This window comes from Martes martes (genome assembly GCF_963455335.1).
Source record: "Martes martes genome assembly, chromosome: 17".
NCBI classification, from domain to species: domain Eukaryota; kingdom Metazoa; phylum Chordata; class Mammalia; order Carnivora; family Mustelidae; genus Martes; species Martes martes.
This window is the reverse complement of record NC_137905.1, coordinates 42,059,247-42,086,854: the sequence shown is the minus strand read 5'-3', so window position 1 is coordinate 42,086,854 and position 27,608 is coordinate 42,059,247. Positions and strand designations below refer to the sequence as shown.

Genomic DNA, 27,608 nt, shown 5'->3' with positions numbered 1-27,608 from the left:
GGCGGCGGCGGCGGCGGCGGCGGCCTGGGGAGGGAGGAGGGAGCGGGAGGGGGCGGGATGAATCACCGCGGGGGGAGGGCGCGGCCGCCCAGCCTTTGCCGCAGCGGCCCGGGAGGCGCCCGCTGCACCGGCCTCTCCGGGTGGCGCAGGGGCCGCGGCTTTTGGGCATGGGCGGATGCCCTGGGTGTCCCTGACCCCTCCCGACTCTGGGGACCCCCAGCATCGGAGTCTGGGAAAGGTCACCTCCAGAATCACGGAAGGGCTTAGAGGGCGTTTGGGGGACATGGCTTCCGACTTCAGTTTATGGAGGTCATCCTCGTGGGATGGAGGGGGACTCGGCTCGGACCTCCAAGTGACCTCCCCTTCAGATCCCTGACATCCGGGGCTGGAGGTCACTGTGCTGGAACCCAAGTGGGCATGAGGTGGGGGTGTCAGGCTAGGGCACCAAGAATACTTCAGACTATCAGCTGGGACGCGCTAGATCTAGACCAGAGACCCTGGTCTGGGGGCCTGGGGGTACCCTGTTTCAGGAGGAGGGTCCCTGGTCTCTGATGTTACCACCCCCACCCCCAACCACCACCACCACAGTCTAGGCCCCTGCTGCCCCTTCTCAGCGCACCAGACTTATTTCTGCCTCGGGGCCTTTGCCCACCTTGTTCTTCCCTCTGCCTGGACCACTCTTCCCCCTGGTGACCAAAAGGCTCAGTCCCTCTTCTCCCGAAGCTCTTGGCTCCAATGTCACCTTCATCAGGTCTTCTGTCCATTCCCAGGAAACTGCCTCCCCTGTCCCTTACTTGACCGACTTTATCCATTTCGTTTTTTTCCACCACAGTTGTCGCTGACATTATGCTCTTCCTTTATATATATCTTCCTCGCAATGCCTGGCCCTCCAGCCCTGGACCAGAAGAGGCCCCTAGGTGAGGATACCGTCCTGTGCACTGCTGTGTTCCCAGCACCTGTTACTATGCTTGGCATGCTATAGATGCTTGATAAATATTCATCAAGTGAACAAATGCCAACAGTAGAGCCCTTCTGATATGCCAGATCCATTTCTACCCCCCACCCCATCATGGGCAGCAAGTTCTATTATTATCCCCATTTTATGGAAGAAGAAACTGAGGCTGAGCGTGCCTCATGCCCTTGCCTAGGGTCATGTAGCTGGCCTCAGCTGGGTCCGGGATCCTGCCCCAGCAATGCTGGGTGGAGAGGTAGGGGGTGTGGGCTCTGGGCTATCAGGACCCGGGTACGAGTGAGACTTCGGGCTGGCTGCTCGGGTCCTGGCCTCCAGTTCTGGGTACAGTGAAGTTCCAGGATCCCCCTGACCCAGTCCCACTGAGCAAGAGGAACCAGGGTGTGGGGCAGGCTTGGGGCAGGCTTGAGGCAGAGAAACAGGAAGGAGAAACAGGAAGCCGGGGACACTGGACACCTTTGTGGTCTGGGCCTCTGTGCCAACACTTCCTGGGCTGTGAAATTGCCTTGCAGAAAATAACTCTCTTGCTGTAACGAGCCCTCCCCCTAGCAGTGGCAGTGAGGACAGGCCTTAGGCACTGGGCAAGGGCACCCACTCACAGCCTTACAAGCTGGTGTTCACTGAGCAGCTACCATGGGCTTGGTGCTGTTCTCAGCACTTTACTAATATTAACTCAATTCTTCCTACAGGGTGGCCTTTGTCACTATTCCCAGTTAACAGGTATGGGAAACGGAAGCCCAGAGTGGGTAACTTGCCGTGATCACATAACTAGAGGGGAGGCTGGCTTGGCCCTTTGCCACTCGTGGTCCCTCCCACCTCCATCCAACCCCCTCCCTACAGTCCTCTGTCACAAGCCACTTATTAAGAAGTTTCTCACAGCCTGTGACACGTCAAAGGTCTCTCCTTATCTCTCACTCATTCTGCTACCAGAACAGGGCTGAATGAGACACACCTGGGTTCTACCTGGACCAGAGACTTGGCTTCTAAGCCCATTTCCTCATTGGCAAGATGGTTCCAGATGGCCTCAACCTGTACAGGCCGTGGTAGGGTCCTGCAGGGGACAGGACCTTGCATCTAAGTGTGGAGACACCAGGGACAGGTCTGCAGTGGCCTCAGACACATATCTATCTGCCTCCCCCCATCTCACGGAGTCACCATGAGACTTAAACGAGCACCAGACCTTGCCACAAAGTCTGGTCCCCATTTGGTGCTTACTACAGGAGTCACTTTCCTCTCCCCCCCAATTCTTCCACAATGAGAGAACATCAGCTGAATACTCACTCTGCACCAGGCCCCGTTGTGAGGCGCCACACTCATTAACGCAGCGCTTGTAAGAGTGGCTCGCGAAGTGGGATCCGGGAGCTTGTCAGAAGTGCACACTCTCAGCCCACCCCAGAGCTGCTGACTCAGAAACTCGGGGGGTGTAGGACTATTCACTTCTAAGGACCCCGGGAGACAAGTGCCGCTCTTGTGCCCATTTTACAGAAGGGGAAACCGGGAAGCTCAGAGGGCCTGACCTGGGTTACGTGACCGCTAAGGATCAGGGGTAGGATCTGAACCCAGGCCTCCAGGCGCCTGCGTCTGCCCTCACAGCCCTGACACTGGACCCCGAAGACACAAAGCCCGTGGAAGATGCTGAAGAATCCCAGATCGTGTGAGTGACTTGGGCCCCCGGAAAATGGACAGATTCCCCCTTCCAGCGCAACAGGAGACCCCTGCCCACTCCCGGGGACCCTGCAGGCACAGCCACAGCTGTTTCCAACCCTTTATTGGGGCTTTCCGTCGGCCCCAAATAAATATAATACATTAAACCCAGAGCTGAGGGAATCGTGCACCCCAGAGGCGCCCCCCACAACCCCAGCTGGGCAAAATAAGTTAGCGGGGGGCCAGGCCAGCTCCCTGGTTGGGCCGGTGACAGCAGCTGGACTTGCACACGCTGGTCTAAAGTGCATCTCGGTTCTGTGGTCCCCATGTCTGTGTGGCCCCTGGCTGGGCCACGGGGAGGGGTGGGCGGGAGGGTCCCGGCGCTCACACCGTGCCAGCAGTGGCCACCGAGGCTCTGTGTCCGTCTGTCCGTTAGGGGGGTCGGCCGTGGGGCTGGGGTTCCTCAGGAGAAGCTGTCATCAGGCCGTGGCTGGGAGTCGAAGGGAGGGTCCGAGACAGTGATACCTTGATGCAGCTTCTCCAGTGAGAACTTCATCTGGGAGGAAGAAGTAGGCAGGGTGGGAGGTGAGTGCTGGCAGGGTTTCCCGCCGTTGAGGAACTGGGGAGGCTCCAAAGAGGTCATGTCCCCAACCAAGGTCACCCCGGGAAAACAGTGGACCGTACTGCCCCAAGTTTAACTTGTAAGACGCTGGTGAAGGAAGGGGTCCCAATGGCCCAGGTTCCGGGCACACTCCTGCTATGTACTGGGTGGTCTTGGGCAAGCCCCAAACTGTCCCAGGCTCCCCAGCTGAAAGATCACAGGACAAGTTCAGGGCTCTGATGGCCGAACACCTAGCACTTGGCACAGGAGCTCTTCTTACTCCCTGCTGTGTGACCTTGGGGAAGTCTGGGCTTCTCAGACCTTAGCCCCCCTCTCTTAGATGGGGGGCAACACAGGCTGGCCTGGAGGAGCAAACTGGCTCACGGGACAGCCCAGCTCCATCTGAGTCTGCGGTAAATGAATCTGTGGTGTCAACTCTGCACCCTTGGCAATTTAAGAGGGAAATAATCAGAATTTAACTTAGGATGGGGAGGCCATGCCATCCCTCTCCGGGTGATATGACCCCAGCCTCGAGCCCCTCCTGCTCTGTTCTGCGCAGCCTTCCCAGCACGAGCCTTTCCCCACCAGCCTGGTTTCAGGGTGCAACAAAGCCCCCCGAGGTGGGCTCCACATTCTGGTCTCCGGTGACCACACACAATTTCGCCATCAAGCCCCAACTCGGGCTCTGATATGCTTGGGCACCCAGCCAATGCCAGCCGCTCCTCCGCTTCCCACCCCTCCCCCTCCCACCCTAGGCACCCGCTTAGTACCTGACCTTTGTGCTGACCCACCACCACATTAACAGAGCTCCTACTGTGCGCGGGCACTGGGCTCAGGCTAATAACCGCAGAGACACACGCAGTGTTTACTACGAGCACTATTCCAATGTTAACTCATTTGATCTTCACGCCCGTCTTTGAGGTAACAGCATGTACAGAGGAGGAAGCCAAGGCTGGCAATGGTGTAGTCACTCGTACAACGTCACACATTGGAACTTGAACGTGGCCGTCTGCAGAGATGCAGCCACCGTACTACAGACAATGTTCGGGGCAACCCCTTCTGGAGACGAGACCCTCCTCGTAAAAGGTATCCTTGGGAGGAACTCTTTCCCACCCTCATGTGACCCCTCATGTGGGGGTGGGGTTCAAGGACCAAGCCTCGCCTGCCCCCAGCCACTGTGATGGGTTCAGGGATGGACCGGCGAGCCCAGCGGCCAGTGAGAACGAGCCCTTTCCTTTGCGTGTCAGCCGGAGCGGCAGCTGCCACCTTGGTCAAGGGCAGAGGGTAGGACACTGCCAAACAAAGCCAACCCTGGTGGTGGGCAGAGTCAGGAGATGGCATGGGGGTGGCTGGACCCAGCCATGCCTGAAGTCAGACACCGTGGACATTTTTCCTTGGCTGTAAGCCACCTCTTTCTTCCATTTTTCCAGCAACCCTGGGAGCTGGAGACTAGGACTGGCTGCCTCCTTGTACAAAGGAAGAAACTGAGGCCCAGAGGTATCTACCACACACCGGGATCCGAACCCAGGGCCCCGCAGCCCCACAGCCGCACCTCGTCGAGGAGTTCCACGGACGCCCGAAGGATCTGCCTCCACTTGTGCACCTCGACGCTGTGGAACTGCTTCTGGAGGGCGAGGATCTCCGCCCACTCCGTGGCCGTCTGGGGTAACTTGCTGCAGGGGGCGCAGGGCCTGAGCGGGGCGGCGGCCTCGCCCAACCCGCCCAAGTCCCCAGCCCCCTCGGGCCCCCCACTCACCCCTTGGCCAGGGCCAGACTGTGCCAGGACTCGAAGGTGTGGGCCGTTCTCTCCAGGGACCAGAGGCGGTAAAAGAGGAGGACGTTGAGGGCGATGAGGACGATGAGGCTGAGGGCAGGGGTCAGAGGTCAGTGTCAGGACACAGAGGCTCTCCTAGGTCAGCAGCACCCACACAACCAAACCACAAAGGGGCACCACGATCACCCCACTTTCCAGAGGAGAAAGTGGAATCAGAGAGGGTGACTGACATGCCTATGGTCACATAGTCCCTAAGCAGCAAAGTCAGGGATCACATCCAGGCCTCGCCCCTGAGGGCCACAGCAGGCTGCCTGGCTAGGAGAGCTGCGGGCTCAGGGCAGGGAGAAGGGGCTGCAGCTGGAGGTTGAGGGGAGAGGGGTGGGGGTGCAGGAAGCAGGGCCCTACCTCACACAGATCCTGGGGAGGCAGCAACAGGAATACAAAAGAGGTGAGAGCCTGCCCCGCCCCTCCTTGAGTGTGCCACACGGCCCCGCTCCGGACTTCAGGCACCGGGAAACTGAGGCCCAGAGAGGCTGAGTGTGTGACCGAGCTGACTCTCGCCTGCAGGGTCTGCCGGAAGGTCGGACCTCACTTCCACGTCCTCAGAGTTTCCTGTCCCCACCTCCCCTATCCCTGGCCTATGTGCTCCTGGGTCTCCCTGCTTCACCCTCTGTGGTCTCAGCTCAGGAATCCTCTGCTTTTCTGGGAAGCCTTCCCCAGCCTTCCCCAGCCTCCCGCAGCCTCCCCGTCCCGGCCCTGTCCCCCAGCACCCTGGCCTGCTGTCAGGTTTCTAGTCAGTTCTGTGTCCCCAGTGTCCCCCAGCTTAGGGCTGGACACAGAAAATAGGACTGAGATGTGTGACAGTGCTTTTTCCCCAGATCTCTCCCGGTTCCCCTCATTCTACCTCCGCTGGGTGCCTGCTCACCCAGAAAGCCCTCCCTGCCCCCAGGACGTCAGGCTCCTCTGACCTCCCAGAGCTGCAGAGCCCTCAGGGCCTCGCTCTCCCAGCAGGACAGACTTCTCTACCACACACTGGGCACATTCCAAACATCCTCTCCCTCCATCTCCACTATGCTAAAAAGTGAGCCCACGCTCCCACTCCACTAGATGCCCAGAGAAGCCCAGAGAGGCCAGACGCCTGCCTGAGGTCACACAGCCAGAATGCAGATCCAGGCCTGTCTGACCCCACAGCCCCGGCCCCTTACTCACACCACGCTGATGAGAACCAGGGCGCTGGGGACGCCTGCCCCGGGGCCTGGGTCTGCGGACGGTTCCGAGAAGCGAGAGCTGAGGGAACCTGAAGGAGAGCGCCGTGCCATCAGACAGAGCCATCCCAGCACACCCACCAGGGCCCCGGCCCGGCCCAAGGAGACACACCTGAGGTGTGCATGCCTGCCCGGGCGCAGGGGTCTGGGTCCGGGTGCTGGGGCCCGTCGCCGTGACCCCTCCAGCTCAGGGGCCGCTTGCGTCGCCGCAGGCCTGACAGCAGTCCGCGCGCGTCCTTCCCGCCTTCCTCCAGGGACAGCTTCTCCGCCTTGGCAAGCTCCCGCTCTGTGAACACAGGAGGGGCCTCTGCGTGGCTGCACCCGGCCAGCTGGGCCACCACCCCATCCGCAGCCGGGCCGACCTCCCCCTACCCAGGTGGTGGAAGTAATCTTCGATGCCGCTCCAGGAGTTCTTCTCGATGAGGGACTTCACGAGGCTCCAGGGCTGCTTCCGGTAGCGGATCTCAGAGGACACCCTGGGGTCGCGGGGGACGGGGCAGTGGGGGTGGTCAGGGTCTGACTCCGACCATTCCAAGGGGGTTCTTTCCTTCCCCCAATTCAGAGAGGATCCCTTGTCACCCATAGGCCAAACCAACACACCTTGGCAAGTCTCCCAGACTTAGCAATGCCCCGCGCCCCCCGCAGCGGAGCCCGCACCTGGCCGGGATTCTTCCGTCTTGCTGCTGTGCCCCAGCTCCACCCGGGGTCCAAAAGACAGTTCAGCCCACCCCAAACTGAGCTCATCTTCCCCCAAACCTGTCCCTTGCCCCTTTCCTCATCCTGGTGGATGGTGGCTCTGGGCCCGTTAGCTCAGGCCAAAGCCCTTGGGGTGTTCTGCCACCTCTCCCCGAGGGAGGGGACTCTGTCAGGGGAGGGGCCGGGCCGCTGCTCACCGCAGCCGGGCCTTGTTGCGGGCAAGGCCCAGGATGCAGTAGCGGTGGGCAGTGTAGAAGTAGTCCTGGTATGGGATGCCCTGGGTCAGCACCTCGGAGTCCACCACGCAGCCGCCCGCCTGGGGGCCACGCCGGAACAGTGTCTGTGGGGAGGAGGGAGGAGGGAGTCAGGGCCCCCCCAAGCCAGCCCGGGCTGCCCGGCCTGCCACTCTGCCCTCCGCCCCGGTCCACCTGTGTCTCCACCACGGAGGCGCTCTTGGGGCCTAGGGGGTTGCTGATGGGGATGGTGTACGTCAGCACTCGGCGCTGGTGGCACTTGTTGTCGCCACTCCAGGGACTCAAGGTCACATCTGTGAGAGGCAGGGAGGAAGGGACAGAATGAGGACACCATTCTCCAGTCTTCTGCCCACAGGCTGTGGGAACTAACCTTTTTTGTACAGTTCCAGTGCTCTGGGAACTCGCCCCCAAACCCACCCTGCCCCCATGCCCCATCCTTCCTTCTGGAGCCCTAAAACTTCGGATGTTGGTAAGACTCCAAGCTGGGACCTCTCTCTTCCCTATGCTTGTCACTCATCCTGGGGCCATCTCATCCGCTTCTGCAGCCTCACTTTCCCTTTCTGTACCAGTCCTGGTTTCTCCCATGAGCCTCAGACCTAGGGTTCTGTGACCTCCTGAACACCTTCCCTCGGAAGTTCCCCAGATGCCTCACACCCAGGAAGTTCCACACTGGCCTCGGCATCCCCCTTTCTCTCGGGGTCCCAGGGCAGGGGTGACCCCACCATACTCCAGACTCCTCCAGAGCCCTGGGCCCTGCCCTGGACACTCCCTCCCCTTTGTGTTCACTTGAACTGAGCATTGCTCCTGGTTCAGTCCATCCCTGCCTGCCCAGGGTCCCACTCTGGCCCCCCTGAGTTTCTGGCCTCGGTCTCCACCTCTGAGGTCCCGGCGTAGCTTCTTAAAGCCAAGCCTGCCCCTGCCCCTAACCTGCCTAGAACAGTCCATGGCTCTCCAGGGCCTCCGGACAGAATCTGAGTTCCTCAGTCTGATGTGCCTGTCCTTCCAGGACATGAGCATAGATTTGGAGGGCTGTGGGTCCCCAAACCAAGGCACGTTCTCACTCATTCTGCAGAGGATTCTATCTGACTCATTTTCATCAACACAAAAAAAAGAAACAGAGGAAAGACGACCAACTGGCTAGCCCCTCCCCTGCTTGAATCCCTTCCACAGACTCCTGAGCCGTTCAGCTTGTCCCACCGTGAACCCTTCCATGTCACCTGGCACTGTGGCTTCACCTCGCCACACATGGCCACAGAGGCCCAGCATCAAGAGATTCTCCCAGTGTCTGCCCCCAGCCTCAGGGCCTTTGCAGGTACCCCGCTGGCCTCCTGGGTTTCTCTCCCATCTCCTCGCCTTTCCCCAGAAGAGCTCCTCCTTCACGCCTTGGTTCCTTCGTCACATCCTTCCAGCAGCTTCTCCTGAGACCCCTCAGGTCACAGACACCACTCTGGCACTCTGTGCCCGCACATCTGTGACTTATTTGTGTGTCTGTTTACTGTCGTTCTCACTAGATTCTCAACTTCGTCTGTCCTGGCCTCTGCACAAATCTGACAGGGCGGCCACTGAATGTGTGATCGTCAACTTGTGTTTATTAAGTGCTTACTGTATACCACTGCTCCTAGCAGTGTCTGGTTATCAACTCATACAGCTCTCAGGAGACCTGGCAGGGACTGTTATCATGCCCCGGACATATAGACGGAGGAAGAAACTGAGGCAGAGAGGCTCAGAACCCTGCCCGAGGCCACTCAGCTAGTTAGGAGGCAGAGCCCGTCCGGTCCAGTCTCACGGATATGGCTTCTCACTTGCCCACTGCCCCCCGGGGCCACATCTGCTCCGCAGGGCTTGCTGGTCTCCTGCTTCTGCCCCCCACCCCTCCCCTGCAGCCAGGGGAGCTCGGCCCTCCTGACCTGTAAACTTGCACTGCTGCAGAAAGCCCTGCAGGAAGGGCGAGTCTGAGAAGAGCATCTGCTGCAGCCTCTCGGCTCCCACGTGGAAGACGGAGTTGATGAGGAGCCGGCCGGAGAGGTCGGGCAGCAGGGCGGCCAGGTCAGCTGGGGGACAGAGAAGGACGGCGGGGGCTGCATTACTCCCTCCTTGGAGCAGCGCCTCGGTTTCCATTGGGTGACCGCTCCTCTCCACTCCCAGGCCTCGCGCAGTGCAAGCGCAGCCCCATCCTTGCGGGCTGGGGTGGATGCTGACTGGAGCACCGCTTGGCCCCTTTCTGTCCCAGGGGTGGCTTTAGGGCAGGCATGTGTCCCCCCACTCAGCCAGCCAGAGCCACTGTGATCGGTTCATGGAGCAGCACACGCCCGGGCCCAGAGGGCTGCTGTCACTGGCATCACAGGGGTGGGCCTGTGATGCTCCTGATCAGCCTGGGCTCTCAGCTGCCATGATTGGTTCAGGGGCAGGCCTGGGCTCCAAGGTGGACCAATCAGAGCCAACCCTAGTGCTTCTGGTGCCTCTGGTGGGAAAAGCATGCTTTCTCCCTGCTAGGCTTGGCAGGGGGAGGGTGGGTTGGGGCTCTCTGTGCCCCCCCACCTAAGAATGGAGGCTACCTAAGAAGGAAGCCGGCACATGGGAAATGGAAAGAGTAATAACAAGAGCCAGCACTGATGGGCCTGAGCACTTTACAAACATTAACTCACTTTCATTCTCTTAACATCGATCCCATGAAGTGGGCAGGATTATTGCTAACCCCATTTTTCGGATGAGAAAAATGAGGCTCGAAGGGTTAAATAATTTGCCTACGTTACCCAGCTAGGAGGCAGTGTGGCCAGCATTTGGGCCCCGGCAGTCTGGCCTCACAGTCTGTGCTCTTACCCATCCGGTCTGCTGCCTTCGAGCCAGAGCTAGACAGACAGACTTCTAACAGCACCATCTGAATGCCTGCACCCCCTGGATTTTTTAGTCCTGGGAGCCAGCTAATCCCATGCTGACGCCAATCTGAGCAAGGGCTGTCCCGTGGAAGCGAAGCAAATGCCTGGGGCCACCTGCCTCACCTTCCTCCCCTGTGGACGAGGAAGAGTTGCTCGTGTCCGTCAACAGCTCCTCACTGCGCAGCAGGTCCAAGGGGCCCAGGGAGGTGGGCCCCTCAGGTGGGGTCGGCTCAGTGCTCGGTGGTTCGGCCACCGGGGTCACGGTCTGGCTGGAGGAGGCATCTGGCTGGGTGTCCGTCTGCTCCTCCTTGTCCTCCTCTGCCTGCAGAGAAAGGCTGACTCCAGCTCTGGCCCCCTCCATTCCAGCCCGAGGGCTCCCCCGCCCCGTGTGCCCACATTGGCCATAAGGATTTGAGACTGGAGGAAACTCGATGCTGGGGGTTCGTGTGTGCACGAAGCTTCCAGCCGAGCCACAAGGGGCCCTGGGGCTGTCCAGGTGAGGGCCCTCTTAGCCCCTACCAGGCCTGTCCTGGGTGCCTGGGCCATAAGCCTTCTCACGCCTCTTCTGCCCTTCTGTCTATCCTTCTGTGCCTTGTCTGTCCAGCTCTGTTCCATCCATCCATCCATCCATCCATCCACCCAAGTCTTGCTTCTTCTGTCTCAGTGTCTTCCTGTCTTCTGCCCTTTCCCCTCTCTCACTCAATTTCCTTCGCCCATCTTAGCTCCATCTCATCCCTCTGTCCATCCTCTTCTCTGGCCCTCTGTCCGTCCCCTCCCCGCCTCCCCCCCACCTCTCAGTTTGTTCCTCTCCCTGACAGCCCCCCCACACACCCTGTCCTCTGTCTCTAGCCATCAGCATCCACTCTCAGCCCCATTCTCTGCTCACCCCATGGTCTGCATCGCTGCTGGCTCGGGAAAGGTTGGGGGTTATGCGACCACGGCGCGAGCCCACCGGGCTTGGCTCCTGGCTGTTGTCAGCTGCCCCTGAGGGGGTGATGTCACTCAGGGCGATCACGTCTCCCACTTCCTTGGAGCTCCTGTGGGGGAAAGGGAGGGTATGGGACTGCTGTATCTTTGCACCCCACACACCCTCCTGGTCTCCCAGACTGTATGCCCACCTCAGTCCACCTGGGACTCCAGGAGCTCTGCACACACAGCCCGTCGTCTCCCCCCCCACCCCGAGAACCAGCCACCAACCTCTGACTCACCCTAGACCATTCAGCTGCAAGGGGCAGACATAGTCCTCATCCTCGCTGGTGAGGCCCAGCTCGGAGCCATAGCACTGATGTACCAAGTGCCAGAGCTCACGGGGGCTCAGCGTCTGGGCAGACAGAACATGGGGTTGGCCTCCACTTCCCTGGGCCCAGAGCCCTTCCCAGTCCCAGCCCTGCTAGCCCTCAGGACAGCATTCCCGTCTTGTCCACAAGGGGGCAGCAGCGTCCCCCATCCAGTTCCATCTGCCCCCTCACCAGGACTCAGGGTGCTTAGGACTGTCCCCTTAGGTCCTCACAAGACTCCCACCTCCACTGGGTAGCATTCCCAGATTTACAGAGGAGAAGATGAGGCCGGGGGAGTGGAAGTCACATGCTCGAGATCCCACAAGCGACCTGGGGCAACTCAGGGTTCTACACCCAGCCGGACTCCAGAGCCAACACTCCCATCCGCCATGCCGTCCTGCCCGGGACTGCTTTCTTAAGTGCTCCTGGCCACAGTGGCTGGAGGCCTGGGACAGAAGAGCCGTGACAGCCCAGCAGCAAGGCAGCCAGCCACCGTGCTGTTACCAGGCTTCCTGTGGGCAAACTCACTGAATCCTCTACAACAATTCTATAAAGCGCTAACATCACTGTTTGAAGGCAATGATGCTGAGGCACAGAGGTGCTCGAGTGGCAGTGGCGAGATGTGACCCCCGGGGAGTGGGGGTGCGGGGACTGCTCTTGCACCTTGTCACTGACCGCTGGGCCAGCCTGCCTCACGAGAGCTGAGTGAGCACTTATTCTGGGCCCAGCTCTGGCTGCTATGAAGTAGGGAACGGCCCTCTCTGATGGCGTTCAGTGACTTGCTCCGGGTCACTCAGCTCCTCGGTGATGGAGCGGAAACCCCAACCCCGGCAGTCTGGCTCCAGGGCTTGAACGTTGAACCCTCCCCTGCCCTCCCCCTCCCTGGAGGCCGTGACCCTCTCTTGGACTCCTGCTCCAGCACCATCACCTCTAAGGATGAGCACAGCTGGAGCTGCCCCCGAGGGGACAGAACAGGAGTGTGGCACAGCTGGAAAGCAGGTTTGGCCTGCTTGGTGCTGCCGGCCAATAGTCGCAGACACGGACCATGCCCATGACATCCAGCCATCCTCCCTCCCCGCCAGCAGAAACCCAATTTGTTCGGGGCAAAAATCTTCCCCAGCCCTAGGGATAAATTATAACTGGTTTACACCAAATTTTCCATCTTTCCTTTGCAACTGAGGTGGTCCTTTAGCCAGTTCTAGCCAAAGACATGCAAAGAGCAATTGGCTTAAAGGGGGGTTTTCCTTCCCTGAAAAAGGAAAGTGCCTTTTCTACCCACCCATTTTCTCCTTCACGTTTGGGCACTTATGTGACGGAGGGCATGATGTCTAGGGCTGTGGCAGCCATCTTGTAACCATGAGGCAACAAACATGTGGATAAAACATCAACATGCAGAAGGCAGACAGTGTGGAAGAATAAACAAGAGCTGGGGTCCTTACGGCATAGGTGTTGCAGGGGAGAGCCCTCAAACCCGCCCTGGGCTGCCTGCCTCCAGACCTAACTGCCACGGGCCACAACCCCAGCTCTGCCACATGAAAACCCTCATGACCACGGGCAAGGCTATCCCTCCACGCTTCACTGGTGAAACAGATAGCTGCCTCCCAGGGTGGTTGTGAAGACAAAGTGAATTACTGCATGTAATGCTCAGAGCAGTGCCTGGCACCCAGCAGCACCCAAAATATTAGCTACTATTATTACTCAGGAAGTAATTCAGTGTCTGTTTGCTTAAAGCACATGTGAATGAGTTTTCTGTGACTTTCTGTGACTTGCAGCCGACTGTATAAACTCATGCAACCACAGCCGGCTTGGGGAGCCTGTGGGCCAGCCCATGGTAGGCCATCGGAATACACCATGTCTAAAAGCCCTTACACAAAATGTCTTGGGGCAAGACATATGTCAAGATTAAGAAAGTTGCAGATCTAGGTAAGATAAGGCAGTGCCTGTACTGCATGTAATAACATAGGACCAATAATGATGACTATATTATATTTAGCACACAATGCACAACATATCAAAGGTTCTCCAAGGGTGGCCAAGGATTCCTGGGGATCCACCAAGCCTTTCAGGAGGTCCATGCCGCCAAAATTATTTTCATAAGTGTGGCTAAGTGTTACTAGTAGTATAAGATACTTCTTGCCTTTTTCACTTTTATTCTCACACTAGTGTACAGTGGACTTTTCCAGAGGCTACGTGACACGTGACACTGTCTTTTTCTGGGGGCTCATGTAGTGTGTGCTCATGTATTCTTGTGGTTAAGAATTCCCCAGTTTCAATTTCTAATACAGTAACTATTGGTAGATCTAACCCCCTTAAACAAAAGCTCTGTGGAGAGTCTACCATTATTTTAAAGAGGGTTCCGGAAGCTACAGAGTTTGAAAATCACTGGCATATTCAATATTGAACAGATACGATAACTTTATGTTGAATTACGATCACATCTAAGATGCACCCCGGTCGAACATGTCAATATTTTTTGTCCTAAAACATACGAACGGTCACACGGAGGTAAACGTAGGCCTGTGCTGTCCACAAAGCACGTGTAGCCGTTTAAGCAAATCAAAATGAAATGAAGTGAAAAACGCAGCTCTCCAGCTACCCTATCCACTTTCTGAGAGTTCAACAGGCCCATGTGGCCAGCAGCTGCCATATTTTGACAGCACAGATGGAGAATACTTTGATCACAGCGGAAAGTTCTATTAGAGAGTGCTGACACAGACTAGAAACAACGATGTCAGCTCGGGGCCGGACCTTGCTACAGCACACACAACGGCACCTTCTCATTTTCAGAGCATTCTGCATTTGCGGCGGTGAAGCAAGGGCCACAGAGACACGGATATAGGTCTGCGGGCGCAGGGCCAGGCACCGGGGCCCGTGGTGGTCCCTGCCCAAGTCTAGGCAGGAAGCTGCACACAAGGCAGGCCTGTGCCTATGTAGGGGAGTGAAGGGGCCCTCCAACTCCCCCAGTTCGGATCTCCTGGCTCCAGGATCCCCCCCTACCTCAACCTCCAATCCACTCTCACCCAGACCCACCTTTTCAAGCAGTGCATTCTGCCAGAGGCGGAAGATGAGGAGGAAGCAGCGGTCCCGGGCCCCGAAGGAGGTGAAGAAATGCTGCAGGAGAGAGGGACCTGTGAGCGTGCGGGGGCAGACGTGGCCCGAGGGAGGGGAAGCTCGGTCGCCACCCGCACTTTGCGCCTGGATCTCCATCCTGATGTATCCATTCATTCGTCCCTTCATTCACTCCACGGAATGTTTATCCTGTGCCCAGCCTGGCACCAGATGATGCTGGAGTCCCCATGATGAGGTGATGGCCCCTGGCCCCAGCCCCCAAGCTCCCAGTCCAGGGCAGGAGACAGGCACAGCCCAGATGGGTGGGCTGTTCGGGGAGAAGCCCAGAGTACTCTTCTAGTCTCCTTTGACCAGGAGGGATGGTCACCTAATTCCACAAAGGGAAGTCTGCTGGGATGTCTCCCCCCCATTCCCTTCCTGTCTGAGTCACTGGTGTCAGGCAGCCATCTTGGGACCACGAGGCAACAATCATCAGGATAGAACAGAGTGTCAGGGAAGGCTTCCAAGGAGAGGGGACATCTGAGTTGATAGGTATGTGGGAGGGAAGAATTCTACTATTAATATGATCCCTGGGCAGCTGGGTGGGGGTGAGGGGAGGGCAGACCACTGGCACTGACAGGAGGGGCTGGTGCAGGGGGGTCTGGGTCAGAGGTGATGGGAGCCTAGGCCAGGGCAGTAGGGGTGGCAGGGGAATAGACAGAAAGCAAGGGATTCTGAGAGCTTAGCGTGCAGAATAAACAGGGCTTGGGGCAGGAGGGGCTGGCTGAGGCCGGTGCCCACAGCCCCCGAGCAGGTCCTCCGGCTCACCTTCTCGCTCTCAGTGCAGATCTGGATGGCATTGGGGATCAGCTTGGCTGTCTTCTCCTTCTTCAGACAGGTCACTTCCTTCAACTGGATGGAAATCTGAAGACGAGAGGCCAGTCAGAAGAGGCCCCGGGTCCAATCCGCCCACCCCTCCTCATCCCCAAGTCGGCTCACTGTTGTTTCCCAGCGGAAGATGTTGCTGTAGAAGCAGATCCAGTTCTCGGAGAGGTAGAGGCGGCCTTGGAGGAGGATCTCGCGCTGCAAGGCACAGGAGTAATCTGAGGCGGCCGAGGGGAGAGACGGCAGACACCCGAGTCACACACGCTGTGCCTGCCAGCGCGAGCAGGAGAGGCGGGAGGGCAGCGCGAGGGAACCGGGGCCCGGCCCGGGGACGGGGTCTGTGCAGCCGGACTTACCCACGATGAGGCGTTCGGCCTCCGGGAGCTTGCTGAACAGTTTCCGGAAGTCCTCGTTCCGCTGTTTGTATGTGGGGCTCAGCATCTGGAGGAGGTGGGGAGGTAAGAAGCCAACTGGGGGTTCACACCCCTGTACTTGTGCCCCACAAAGTGCCCAGAAGCCCTTCAGGCTTCTCAGCCCCCAGCCAGCTCTTGGAGGCTTCAAGTCTAGCTACCGGCTGCCTTCCCTGGCCCCTCCACGAGATTAGCCAGCAGGAGAACGGTCGTTTACTGATTTCCACGTAAGCCTGTGCCAGGGACCCACTGGCATCACTGACTCTTAGCAAGAGTTCCCTTCAGCTTTGTGAGGCTGGGACAGTGTCTCCAGAGACCGGCCCAGAGAAGTTAAGCAACTCACTCAAGGACACACAGGAAGTAAGCGGCAGCCCAGGATGTGACCCTAGGTCTGCTGACCCCGGCACCTAATTCCTTGCCTGCTGCAGCCTAGGGCTCCGGGCCCGGCACCTGTCCCCCTCCCTCTCTCCCCTCCAGCCCCCCTGCCCAATACTTACACTGTACCAGCTCTGCATCTTCTGCAAGAGAAAGGAACAGAGTCAGAATGAGCCCCTAAATCCCCTTGCCCTTCAACCTGTCTCCCTACCCCCCTGGGCTTGCACCGACCTTGCTATTGCGGATGAAGTTCCGGCTGCCCAGGCTCTGGGTGCTGGGTGTCCCAGGCACCCCACCCTTCTCTGAGGAGCTGTCTGACCCCTTCTCCACCATGGTGCCTGGTTCAGGCTCAGGTGGGGGTCGGCTCGAGGGCAAGAGCTGCAGCCGCTTACGGAGAGATGGGGAGCTGCTTGGCGTGCTCCGACCGGAGTGGGGGGTGGTGCTGGGGGAGGAGAAAAAGAGGGGCATTGGCGGGAAACAGGCTGGGTGTGGGGACGGGTCTGTTTTAGGAGGCCCACATATCAGCCCATGGATCCCACCCACCCATTTGACTCCACTTCCAGCTGCGTGACCAAGCGAGCAGCTCCCTAACACTCTGCACATCTGTGACTTCGGCTCTGACCCATGGGTGGTAAGGACATGTCCTCGTCTGCTTGTCAGGGCGGTTCAGTGAAACACTATGTGTAAGGTGCTTCTAGTAGCGCCTGGCATAGTTAAACTCTCAAGAAGATCGCTATTTTTAAAATTATTAATTCATTCATAAATATTTGAGCAGCCCCTCCCCACTCACTTGCTGGAGCTAAAACCCTAAGCACGTGCTTCGTTTGCTTCTCGTTCACTCTTCACTTCTGATCCACTAGCAAGTCCCACCTGCTCTACCTCCAAAATCTACTTCTGTTACTTCTATTACACACATTTCCCCTGCTCCTGCACCCTGGCCCAGCCTCCATCCTCGCCGCCCCCCCCACCCGGGACATCACAGCAGTCTCCCTGGGTTCCCTGTCCCCAACACTGCCCCCCGGCAGTCAGCCCCCTACACCAGAGGGAGCCTGTGAACCTGACTCAGGTCAGGGCCCTTCTGGGTCAGAGCCTCTCCGGGCTGCACCGTACTCCAGGTAAAGGCCAAGTCCTCACCTCATCACCCCAGGCCCTGGTGTGGCTCATACCCTCCACTTCAGCCCCCCACCCCCAGCCCCCTTTTGTCCCTAAGCTCACCCACTGCATTCCCACATCAAGGCCTCTGCACTTCTGTTCCCTCTGCCTGGAATGGCCTTCCGTGTCCCAGGCAACCAGGGTCTTACTTGGCTCAAATGCTCCTCTTTCCCTGGGGACCCAGCCCCCGAGGCAAACTTCACACCACCTGGACTCATCCCATCCGCCTACTCATTTTGCCTATTGTTGCCTCCAGCTGTGAACTAAGGAGGTCTTAGTCACCACTGTGTTCCTGGCACTCAACACTGTACCCAACACGGAGCGAACTCTCAAGAAACATCGGTGACCGCAGGCATGCCCTGCGCTGGCTAGAGCGGGAGCAGCAGAGGGACACTTGCTGGCGCTGTACCAAGATGCTGGCAAGCTCCCCGTACGATTACGTATTCCTCAGGCAACCCTGGACATGTGACGGTATCGCCATCCCTGCTTCCTGGAGTAGAAGCCAGGACGCGAGGCCACCAACCACCAGTCCCAGGATGCACCGCTGCTTGAAGCCAGGGCACGACTCTACCTCAGTGGCCTCCATCGCCTCTCAGGGGGGTGGGGGCAGATGGGGGTCCCTGGACCACCTGGGGCTCCTCAAACTTCTCTCTCTTGCCTCCAAGCTCCAGCATATGCCGTTCCCTCGCTGCAGACTGCCCCTGGCCTTCTCCGTCTGGCGAATTCGTGTGCCTCTCCCAGGGCTCTTGGACGCCACCCCTCCCTCTCGGACAGGGCTTCCCTGTTGTGCCTCCCTAGGGACCCCTGGCAGCTCCCATCCTGTCGCTAACCACTCTCCTGCACTCTGCCTCTGCAACCCCCACCCCAGCCCCGACTCCTTCTGGCCGGTCACTTGTCAGACGACAGCTCCGTGTCCCCCACAGGTCTGTGAGCTCCCCAACAGCAAGGTCCTGGTCACCGCTCTGTCCCTGGTACTGCCCAGGCCAGGACCTAGGGTAGGCATTCCAGTCACACTTAGGAAATGAGTTTGTGGAATAAAATAAATAAGTAAATAAATGAAATAGGTGGTGATCTGGGCCACTGTCACAGCCTCCCCCCCCCCCCCGGGATGCCTGGAGCTGGCTTCTCCCAGGTCTCCCCAACACCCATCCCCCACTCTGCTCCCCACCCGTGGCCATCGGGGGCCTGTGAATACCTGAGTTGGGTTGGGGAACCCCCACCCTGGGCCCGCTGCACCTGACTCCAGCGAAATGAGCCTCTGGACCCTCTCATCAACCCCTTGCTCACTCTTCCCCAGCTCCTGCCTTGCCCATTCCTCTACCCAGATGAGCTCCCTCACTCACCTCCTTCACGTCCCTGCTCAGTGGACACTTCTCTGACTCGGCTTCCTCGCTTCTCTATTCAAACCACACTCCCACCTCCCGATCCCTATCCCTCTTCATCTCTTTCCACAGCACTTCCTGCACCTGACCTGCAGTCCTGTCCCTCTCTGCGCCCCCATGGGGGTTGGGGGTTTGTTACCAGCTGCCTCCCTGCTATCTAGAAGGAGGCTGGGGCACGGACCATTTGCTCCTGTGGACCGACCAGCTGAGCGCCCCTCTCCCACCCCTCACGGGACCGGGATTCAAGTAGGTGTGAGACTTGCCCAACCCTCAGCAAACCCCAGCCACTTGCTCCCCGTGTGGCTTGAGGGCAAGTGTCTGCACCTGTGCCTCATTTTCTTCCTGACCACGGTGGGACTAATGGCATCGCCTCACGGGGTTTCTGGGAGAGAAAGCGAGGTAACAGACAGCTGACCCTTGAACAGCACAGGTTTGAGCTGTGTGGGTCCACTTAAATGGAAATTGTATTCAATAAATACGATACAGTCTTCTAAAGGTATTTTCTTCATGATTTTCTTAATACCATTTTGTCTAGATTACTTTATTGTGACACAGTACATAATACAGATAGTATACCAAAAAACGTGTTCACTGACGGCTCATGGTATCAATAAAGCTTCTGGTCATCAGTAAACGATGAGGAGCTAAGTTTTGGGGGAGCTGGAAGGGACACACTGATTTTCAATTGCAGGGCAGGTCAGCACCCCTCACCCCTGCGTTGTTCAATGTCAAGGGCACATAAATCCCAGCATGAGGGACGCACTCTGGTTTGATCAGTAGGTTCTGTGGGACTAAAACCGAGGCCAAGGTCCTGCCCCTGCCCCAGCGCACCTGTGCTCAAGAGGCCAACGCTGACCCCGACGGGGACCACACACACACCTTGGCCCAGGGTGCGGGGCCCACACTGACCCCAATCTCCATCCTGCACACGCTAAGTACGGATTAAGGACGTGCCCTACGCTAGGCGCTGGGGACACGGAAGTGAACAAAACAGATACCGTCCCGGCCTGCAGGGACCTGACACATTCCAGTTGGGGAACCGAGATGAGCAAAACAAGAACACGTGTCAAATGGAGACACTGAGCTCAGGCACCCCCACACGAGCCACACAGGCAGCTCTGGGGCTTGTGCGACCCAAAGCAGACCTCTGGGGGCGGGGCCCAGGACGGGAAAGTGCGTTCAAGTTTGAGCACCATGGAAACAAAGGAGGGCTAAGTGGCTGGGTGGGTGGGGCGCAGGGCACACTTGAGCTCAGACCGAGGATGAAGAGTAGCTTAGCCAAAACACAGGGGAAGACTGTGTTAGGGACAGGGGTGTGGCATTCAGGGACAGGACTGAGCCTGGCAGGTCTGAGGAGTGAGGTGGCCAGCAGGGCAGGGGAAGGAGGACAGGAGGGCACAGGTCACCCCCCTCCAGGCCCCTCAGGCCCAGGTCAGGAGTTTGGGCTTCCCCCTGAGGGCACTGGTGAGCTATGGAGGAATTCTGAAGGAGGGGGTGACCACTTTCCTCCCCTGCCCCATATTCTCACCTCTCTAGCCTGAAATGCAGATGCCTTCTCCACCTGCCCTACTCTCCCACGGCCACGGGCCTACAGGAGGGTACCTAAGGACAGGCCTGATAACACACAGACAGGGCAGGGCCTATGTCCCCCAGATCTTGCTTTTCTGTAGAAGGAAGAGGAAGTGTTCGAGAGCAGGCACAGCCCTGAGGCTGCCCAACCAGGCAGGCTGCTACAGAGGGAAGGGAGGAGCCCGTTGTGGCTGGAGGACCGTTATGGGGGGCAGGGACTAGGAAGAAAACAGGGTTTTGCCAGTGCAGACACCTTTCTTTGGACCTGGGCCTACAGAGGCCTAGAGCTCCCTCTGGTCAAACAGGGGCAGTGCACACACAGGTGTGCATAAAAGGGAAACGTGGTATGGGTCCCACGCAACCAGTATAGGCAAAAGGTACTTCCCCACTGTTGCAAGAAGTTTCCCCCCTCCATCCACCTCACAGCAGAGCTCCCACAGGTGTGTCACCCTTGCACCCAGAGCCGCAGGGTTGTAGAATAAAGATTCACACAGCTGCAACATGACAAGTGTGCTACAGTCACAAAGTCCCAGAAGTTACACACACACGCCTGTCCAGGATGCATGCGTGCAGCTGCAGAGGGTCACGGAAACCACAAAAAGTTCCAGATACATGACATTCACACAGATGGCCATAAGAAAGTCTCTGAGAAGAGGTGAAAGCAAATCACATTCTACAGGGACAGCCATACACGTAAAAGAGCAGTCACAAAGGAACTCAGCTGATGCAGGTACCCTGTAGATAAATTCAAGCCGTAGGGTCAGCTCAGCTCTCCTGGTGTTCACAGCGTGTGGGGAAGACACAGTGAAGGACTGCTCTAACGTGGCAAGGGACGGAAGTGTCAGGAGTCTCTGTTGTTGCCAGAGAACCCAAACACTCACACAGCCATGAAGGACCCAGGAGGTCACGGACACAGCTTAACAACACAGTGGCCAGCTATGGAAATAATGCGTGGGACGTGCTTTATAAACTGTAGCACGGGAACAATGTCAGTCATTACTGCTCCGAACAGTCAAGGGTACACCCGAGGTCTCAGGAAAGAGGGTCCCGTGCCCACTAAGAGCCACAAGGGATCTCTCCTTGTGCTCTCACACATACAAAGCCCCGGGGGGTCTCCACTGCATACACACAGAAGCCCAGGCACAAACAGAACTGTCACTTACGGATTACGGAGACACACTGGAACTTTCACACCAAGATGTAATCAGAAGTAAATTACAGGCACAGCCCCAGGGGGTTCCAGCCATATACCCCAGGCCCTGGACACACAATGTCACCTAGGGACACACACAAGTCACTTACATTTGCACCAAGAGCGAACGTGTTCAGAGATAAATTATAGGCACAGACAGAGACAAAGGATGATAGCTGTAAACACCGTGTCCACATACCACCAAGTCACAACTGGACACACAGGCAACTTACGGAAAGGCCTGGAGCCACAGATGTTATCCGAAGCAAATTTCACAGACACGCACACAATCAGGGAGGATCTCCGCTGTCTGCACACTCGGAGACCTAGACACATGTACACACACTCCAAAGTCACAAGCAGACATGCATGGTCTGATGGGATGCGATAACACATCACACACATACACAACCAAAGAAGGTCACAGCCACGCACACAGAGCCTCTCACATACACACACACACACACACAACTGGAGTCGCAATCAGACATACTCAGAAAATTTACAGTAACACATGGAGCCACAGATGGAGTCTGACGTAAATTACACACAGCCAGAGAGGATGCATAGGAGGAATACAGACACGCAGACACACACTTCCAAGACATCTACAATGGAGACTCCAAAACATAGCGGGCCCAGACAGGGAGGAGGCCAATTCCGGCCCCACGACCTGGGGAATTTCAGGCACAAGGCCGGCCGGCCGGCCACGAAGCCCCCACCACCAGCGGCGCCGGGACTCGCCACAGACAGAGGCGGTGGGAGGGGGCCCAGGCCAGGATGGGGGCTGCTCCCGAGCTCCGTGGCCTGTGAGCGGGCCAGCGAGGGGCTTGTGTCCGCCTAGCCTGCACCCCAAGCCCAAAGCCCGGGGTCAGACTCGCGCCCACTCCTCGCCTCCCGGACCGCGTCTGGCTAGGCCGGAGCCCTCCCCCGCAGGCCCCGCTCCCCGCGGATGAGCCCGGGACCCCCACCAAAGCCCCGCCACCCCGGCGCGTCTCGCCAGGCGGTGACGAGCCTGGGTCGCCCCCCACCTCTCTCCCGCCGTCAGCGCCGAGGCCCCAGTGCAGCGCCGGCCCTTCCCCGCCCCCACCCTGTCGCGCCCACCGCCGCCCCCCTTCCGCCACCGCTCCGGTCGCGCCACCCTCCCCCGACCCCGAGCCAAGCGCGCGCGCAGCCCCGGGCCGGCCGGCCGCGTCCTCCCGCCCGCCGCGCCCCCGCCCCGGTCCTTACTCGAACATGGATGCGGCGCGGCGGGCGCGCCCGGCCGCAGGGCTGGGCCGGCCGAGCGGGGCTGGGCTGAGCTGGGCGTCCCCGCGGGGCACCTGCCTCGCCTTCCGGGGCCGCCGCCCCCACCCGACCGCGTCGCCCGCGCCGCCCGCCGCCGCCCGCCGCCGCCCGCCGCCCGCACAAAGGCCGGAGCCCCGGAGCCGCGGGAGCCGCCGCAGCGTCAGCGCACCCTTCCCGCCCCCGCCCCGTCGCGTCACGGCGCCGCCCCCGCCCGCGCGGGAAGGGGGGCGGTGCGGCGGGAGGGCCCTCGGACCCGGGGAGTGAGGGGGAGGGGCGCCGACGGGCACGGCCGGAGAGAGGCGGCTAGCGAGAGTTCGAGGCGCAGGGCCGGGGGCGCAGGGGGAGGGCGAGCGCTCCCGGGAACCGAGAGGGGCGGCTGGGACGCCGGAGATACCGAAACAGGAGAGAGGAAGGGAAAAGAGAGACGCTGGAAATCGAAGGAGGCAGCGAAGTGAACAGAGGAGAGGGAGGGACAGAAAGAGAAACAGATTCGATTCAGATGAAACGCGGCCATAGCAGCTGCCTTGGCTCGGGCCGCGACCCTCTCCCCTGGTACCCGGAAAGGGTCTTAAGCTCCCCTTCTGCCCCCTGGCCGGGAGCTGCCGGCCGCCCGGGGCGGAACCGGAGACGGGGGGGAGGGGGGACGAGCTGGAGCGGGTGGGGTGGGCGGCTGGTTGGAGATTCTGGGAAGCGGAGGGGTGGGGGCTATGGGCATCGAGGAACCAACGCTGGCAGGAAGGGGTGGGACCCGGAGGCAGCCTCCGTCCTCCGGTGCGTTTCCGCCCACCCACCCCTCACCTAGTGTTGGCCCAGGAGGTCCTCCAGGTCTGGGGACCTCTCTCCGTCCCAGTCCCCGTTAGCCAGACCAAATTAGAATCCAGCCTCCCTGGCTCTTAACTGTGCTATGACCTTGGGCAAGTCACCCTGGCCCTGGAGATCTCACCAACTCTGTGGTAAGGGGCATTCCCGCGGGACAGCGCGGGGGTGGGGGACAGCAGCCCTTTTACAGGTGGGGAAGCCCTGCCTCAAAGACGGGAAGTGACTTGGCCCAGGTCACTCCGGGGTAGGCTGCAGAGCTGGACACAGCCCTGCAGGGACTGTCTGAGTCTGTTGGTGTCCCTGGACTGCTGGTGTGAAAGCCAGGAAATGTGAGTCCCGCCTCACAGCTCTCAGCCAGAGGCACCCCAGTACGGGGACTTGTGCCCCACCCCTACCTCTGACATGCTGTCCTACTGCTTGAAAAAGGTCCATTCCCATCCCTCTCCCCACCTGTGCAGCACCCCGCCCCCCAATAAGCCCCACTCTACTTCCTTTTGGTGACTGGCAGGCCCCAAACTTCATCTTTCCTGGCCCCTCTCTTGCCCTCACACCCACATCCAATCTCTCAGCCATCCCTGGCCGCTCCAAGCATAAAATCTCTCCAGAATTTAAACTCTTGGCTCGTTCGGCCCCTGTCCAGGACAGCATAGCAGTCCCTTGGCTCTTCCTATCCTACCTCCTATAGTCTGCTCCCCACCTGCAGCCAGAGAGAACCTATGAACCCCTGAATTAGGTTAGGGTCCTCCCAGCTCAGAGCCCTCCTGTGGCTCCACCTCACTCCAGATAAAAACAAAGTCCTCCCAAGATGGTGACAAGGACCACCCTTGGGAAGTCCAACCAAGGCCCAAGGGTGGTCCTTGTCACCATTCTGACTTTGCCTCCTCCTTCTCCCCTTTTTGCATTCACTCTGCTGGCTGAGCTTCCCTAGCTTCGCCAGACACACTCCTGCCCCAGGGCCTTTGCATTTGCAGTTCCCTCTGCATAGACGTTCTCTCAGATCTTAGAGAGGCACTCCTTCCACCATCTCCCTCTGTCTCACTGGTCTCTTTATACAGATGACCCTTGAACAACATATGTTTGAATCCATTTATACATGGACTTTTTTTTTACAGTACCGTGCTGCACATGTATTTTGTTTTATGATTTTCTTAGAAACATATTTTTCTCTAGCTTATTTTATTGTAAAAACACAGTATATAATACAGATAACATACAAAATATGTGTTAATTGATTGCTTATGTCCTAGGTAAGCTTTCTGGCCAACAGTAGGCTCTTAGTAGCTAAGTTTCGGGGGAATCAAAGGTTACACTTGGATTTTTGACGGCACAGTGGGTTAGTGCCTCCTAACACCCGCATTGCTCAAGGGTCAGCTGTACTTCTCTTGGCCTGTTTCTTCTTTTGAAATACTTACAAAATTTTAATTAGAGACTATTTCAAACAGAAAAAAAAAAAAAAAAACGGTCATCCCCACTGTCCATATCCAATAGATGTGGACATTTTGCCATTTCATTTCAGATCTTTTTTTTCCTTTTTAAAAGAAATAAACTTTTACAGGCACAGCCAAAGTCCCAACTTCCCATCCCTCCTTTCTCTGCTCCTGCGCCCAAGGTACCCACCTCCCTGAAGCTGGTGTGTGTTCCTCCTGTGTACTTTTCCATCCTGCTTTAGTATCAGGATAGATCCACCAACAATATACCCTATTGTTTAATGCCTTTTAAAAGATACACTATTAGGCTCCTACTGTTATCATTTTGCAACTTGCTTTCTCCATCATCATTGTTTCTGAGACTTCGCCATGCTGGTACACAGAGCTCTAGTTCATAAACCTTCACTCTTATCTAGCATCCATTATTGGAAGACACCACACTGGGTGTTTTTACTCAGGCCTGGTATATTCTTTCTTCTTTCCCTCTGCAGCCTTGAACCTTCAGCTCCTGTCTCCTCATGCCAGGGGTGCTGTCTCTTCGAAGAAGTTTTGTTTACTTCTTTCTCCCCCGCCCCCCCACCCCGCCATGAGCTGCAGCAAGACATACCTTTTACACTGGCTTCCTATACAAAAACTCTATGTGACATATAGAAATATATGTGACGTCACAAAATTTGCAGGAAACTACGCTTACTACCTCACAGACTGTATTTCCAATTCTATCCTGTTTCTGTTTGGAAAAAGTGCTCATCGCAACATACTACCTTGGTTTCATGGTCCTTAAATGGTCATGATCCACAGTTTGAAAAACACGGGGTGTGCCGAAGGGGGTGTCCCCCCTTCCCCCTTAGCAGGCAGTGTCCAATGGAGTGCGGAGAGCTCAGGGGCCCTTGTCCCATCACATGTTTCCAGATGCCTCTTTCTGTTCATGTGCCTCTTTCACAACCTCCGGTCAGGCCCCATGTGGGGCTAAGGCCACGTTCCAGCTGACCTTCAGCTCCCGCACCCAGACAGTGTCAGCCCCCCCTGGAGCAGTGTCAGAGAGGGAGAGAGCACCTTCTTTTTGTCCCAACACCCGGCTGACCTGTCCTGGGATAGACTGTCCGGGTCTGGTGTCCTCGGCAGCTGCAGGCGTTGGGGGGTCGGGGTGCACGGGGGTGATTCCCCGTCACTGCATGGTGTGATGTAAATGGAGGGCACCTCTAGGAACCTCCAGGGCTCAGGGGCCAGGCCCTCTGCCCCGCCACCCTTTGGCTGCTGGCTCTGCCACTTGGCCTGGGACACTGATGCATCCTCAGTGCTACCCTCAGCCAGTGGGGGCCAAGGCAGCGGGGGCAGGAGCTCGGCCATGGGGAGGGCTCCGCCTGCTCAGTCAGGGGCCGTGGATAATGGCACAGACGCTGCAGGAGAAAAAAAGAGAAGTGAAGGGGGGAGCCCCTGTTTAATCCTGCCTCTCAACCGCTCCCCCACCGCTCCTCTTAAGAGGACAGCCGAGCTGAGGGTCAGAGAGGTCTGAGTGGGATTCCCACCTCTGTCAGGGTCCTCTCTTCTGGACCCCGGGCCTCAGTTTCCTCTTCTGGAAACTGGAGATCCTGATGCTCACATCCTCTGGTAGCTGGACGGCATCAGAGAGCTCTGACATGTGGGGTGCCCAGCCCAGGGCCCCGTACACAGTAAGTGCCCAGTGACCATCTGTTCATGCCCCTGGGGTTGGGGTTTATTTTGTCTGAGCATTCGCCAAGGCCAAGCCCTGGGTTTTCTATACACTAGTGACCCTAGCTCCCTTACACACACACACACACACACACACACGCTCACACACGCGCGCGCACGCTCTCGAACAAGGCCTGGAAGGAGCCAGAGGCCTCCGGGCCTGGGTAACGGTGAGGAGACAGAATCCGGGATTTCCCTTCCCTGTTTGCTCAGCAGTTACCCCTCCCAGAGCAAACAAAGGGAGGGTGGCCAGCTGTGGCCTCCTCAGCAGGGAGGAAGCAAGGCCAGTTCTTGCACTGTGGCCGTGGTATGACAAGCCACCTGGGTCCGGGGACATCAAATCAGTCTCTCTCTGTCCACACAGCAGAACACAGAAAGGGCTGCTTGGTGCCCGGCTGCCCAGGAAATAGGGAAGAAGGACCTGTGGGACCCAGAGAGGGTTTCCCCGGCTTGTGGAAGAGAACCGGACCCCAGGGCCCGTCCCAGGCACCCCAACATCCATACCTTATGGTTTCCTCCTCCTGTCCCCACAGGGTTCCTACTTCCAGAGTAAGGACAAGAGACCAGGCCCTTTCCTCCCCCCAGGAGTCCTGGCTGGACCGAAGAGTCACAACCTTGCGTCCAGAATAGCACGTCCGGCCGGAGTCGTGTTCCCCTCTGACCAGCTGTTCCTGGGAGAGGAGATGGAGTGGGGGTGGGGGTACCCACCCCACAGCGGAGGCTAAGGTCAACCAGCCTGCCTTTCCCTCTCGACTACCCCAAGCCTCTGCTGGCCCACCTCTCCTGTTGGCCGGCAGCCAGTCACAATGTAGCTTCTGTCCATCCGCACTATTCCCCCAGAACTGCGCCTCCGCCCCCTAAGGGACCAAATCTGGGACATTTTCCAGTCCTCCTATTCCCGCCCTGCTCTTAGAAGCCACAACCTGGGAGACCCGTCATCCTTCTAGGAGGTTCTCTCTGCCTCTGGGATGCCCCAGTTTCCGGCTCTCCTC

The 27,608-nt window shown here is 58.3% G+C and overlaps 1 protein-coding gene across 2 annotated transcripts; it reads right to left on the bottom strand.

Annotated features, from left to right (window-relative positions):
- Window positions 1–2,720: 2,720 nt before the first annotated feature.
- Window positions 2,721–27,263, bottom strand: GRAMD1A (GRAM domain containing 1A). 2 transcript variants are annotated; one of them, XM_080828174.1, is made up of 20 exons: window positions 27,121–27,263; window positions 25,988–26,303; window positions 16,307–16,517; window positions 16,198–16,218; window positions 15,647–15,731; window positions 15,405–15,508; window positions 15,234–15,329; window positions 14,388–14,468; window positions 11,289–11,401; window positions 10,967–11,117; window positions 10,204–10,402; window positions 9,112–9,255; window positions 7,379–7,497; window positions 7,148–7,290; window positions 6,627–6,730; window positions 6,367–6,540; window positions 6,199–6,286; window positions 4,972–5,079; window positions 4,768–4,888; window positions 2,721–3,170 (listed from the first exon to the last, which is right to left on the bottom strand). In XM_080828174.1, the coding sequence occupies exons 2-20, from the start codon at window positions 26,251–26,253 to the stop codon at window positions 3,078–3,080; spliced, it is 2,421 nt and encodes an 806-aa protein (XP_080684300.1). In that variant the 5' UTR covers window positions 26,254–26,303; window positions 27,121–27,263; the 3' UTR covers window positions 2,721–3,077. The 2 variants fall into 2 exon arrangements, with proteins under 2 accessions (XP_080684300.1, XP_080684299.1); XM_080828173.1 differs by having other exon boundaries at window positions 2,721–3,087; window positions 27,121–27,238.
- Window positions 27,264–27,608: the final 345 nt, after the last annotated feature.

Excerpts from the sequence above, each read along its gene's own strand:
- GRAMD1A (XM_080828173.1), bottom strand. The coding sequence starts at position 26,253 with ATGGCCGAGCTCCTGCCCCCGCTGCCTTGGCCCCCACTGGCTGAGGGT. Across the intron at positions 15,732-16,197 it reads AGATGCAGAGCTGGTACAGT|ATGCTGAGCCCCACATACAA; the intron begins GTAAGTATTGGG and ends CACCTCCTCCAG. Across the intron at positions 6,287-6,366 it reads GGCAGGCATGCACACCTCAG|GTTCCCTCAGCTCTCGCTTC; the intron begins GTGTGTCTCCTT and ends GCTCTCCTTCAG.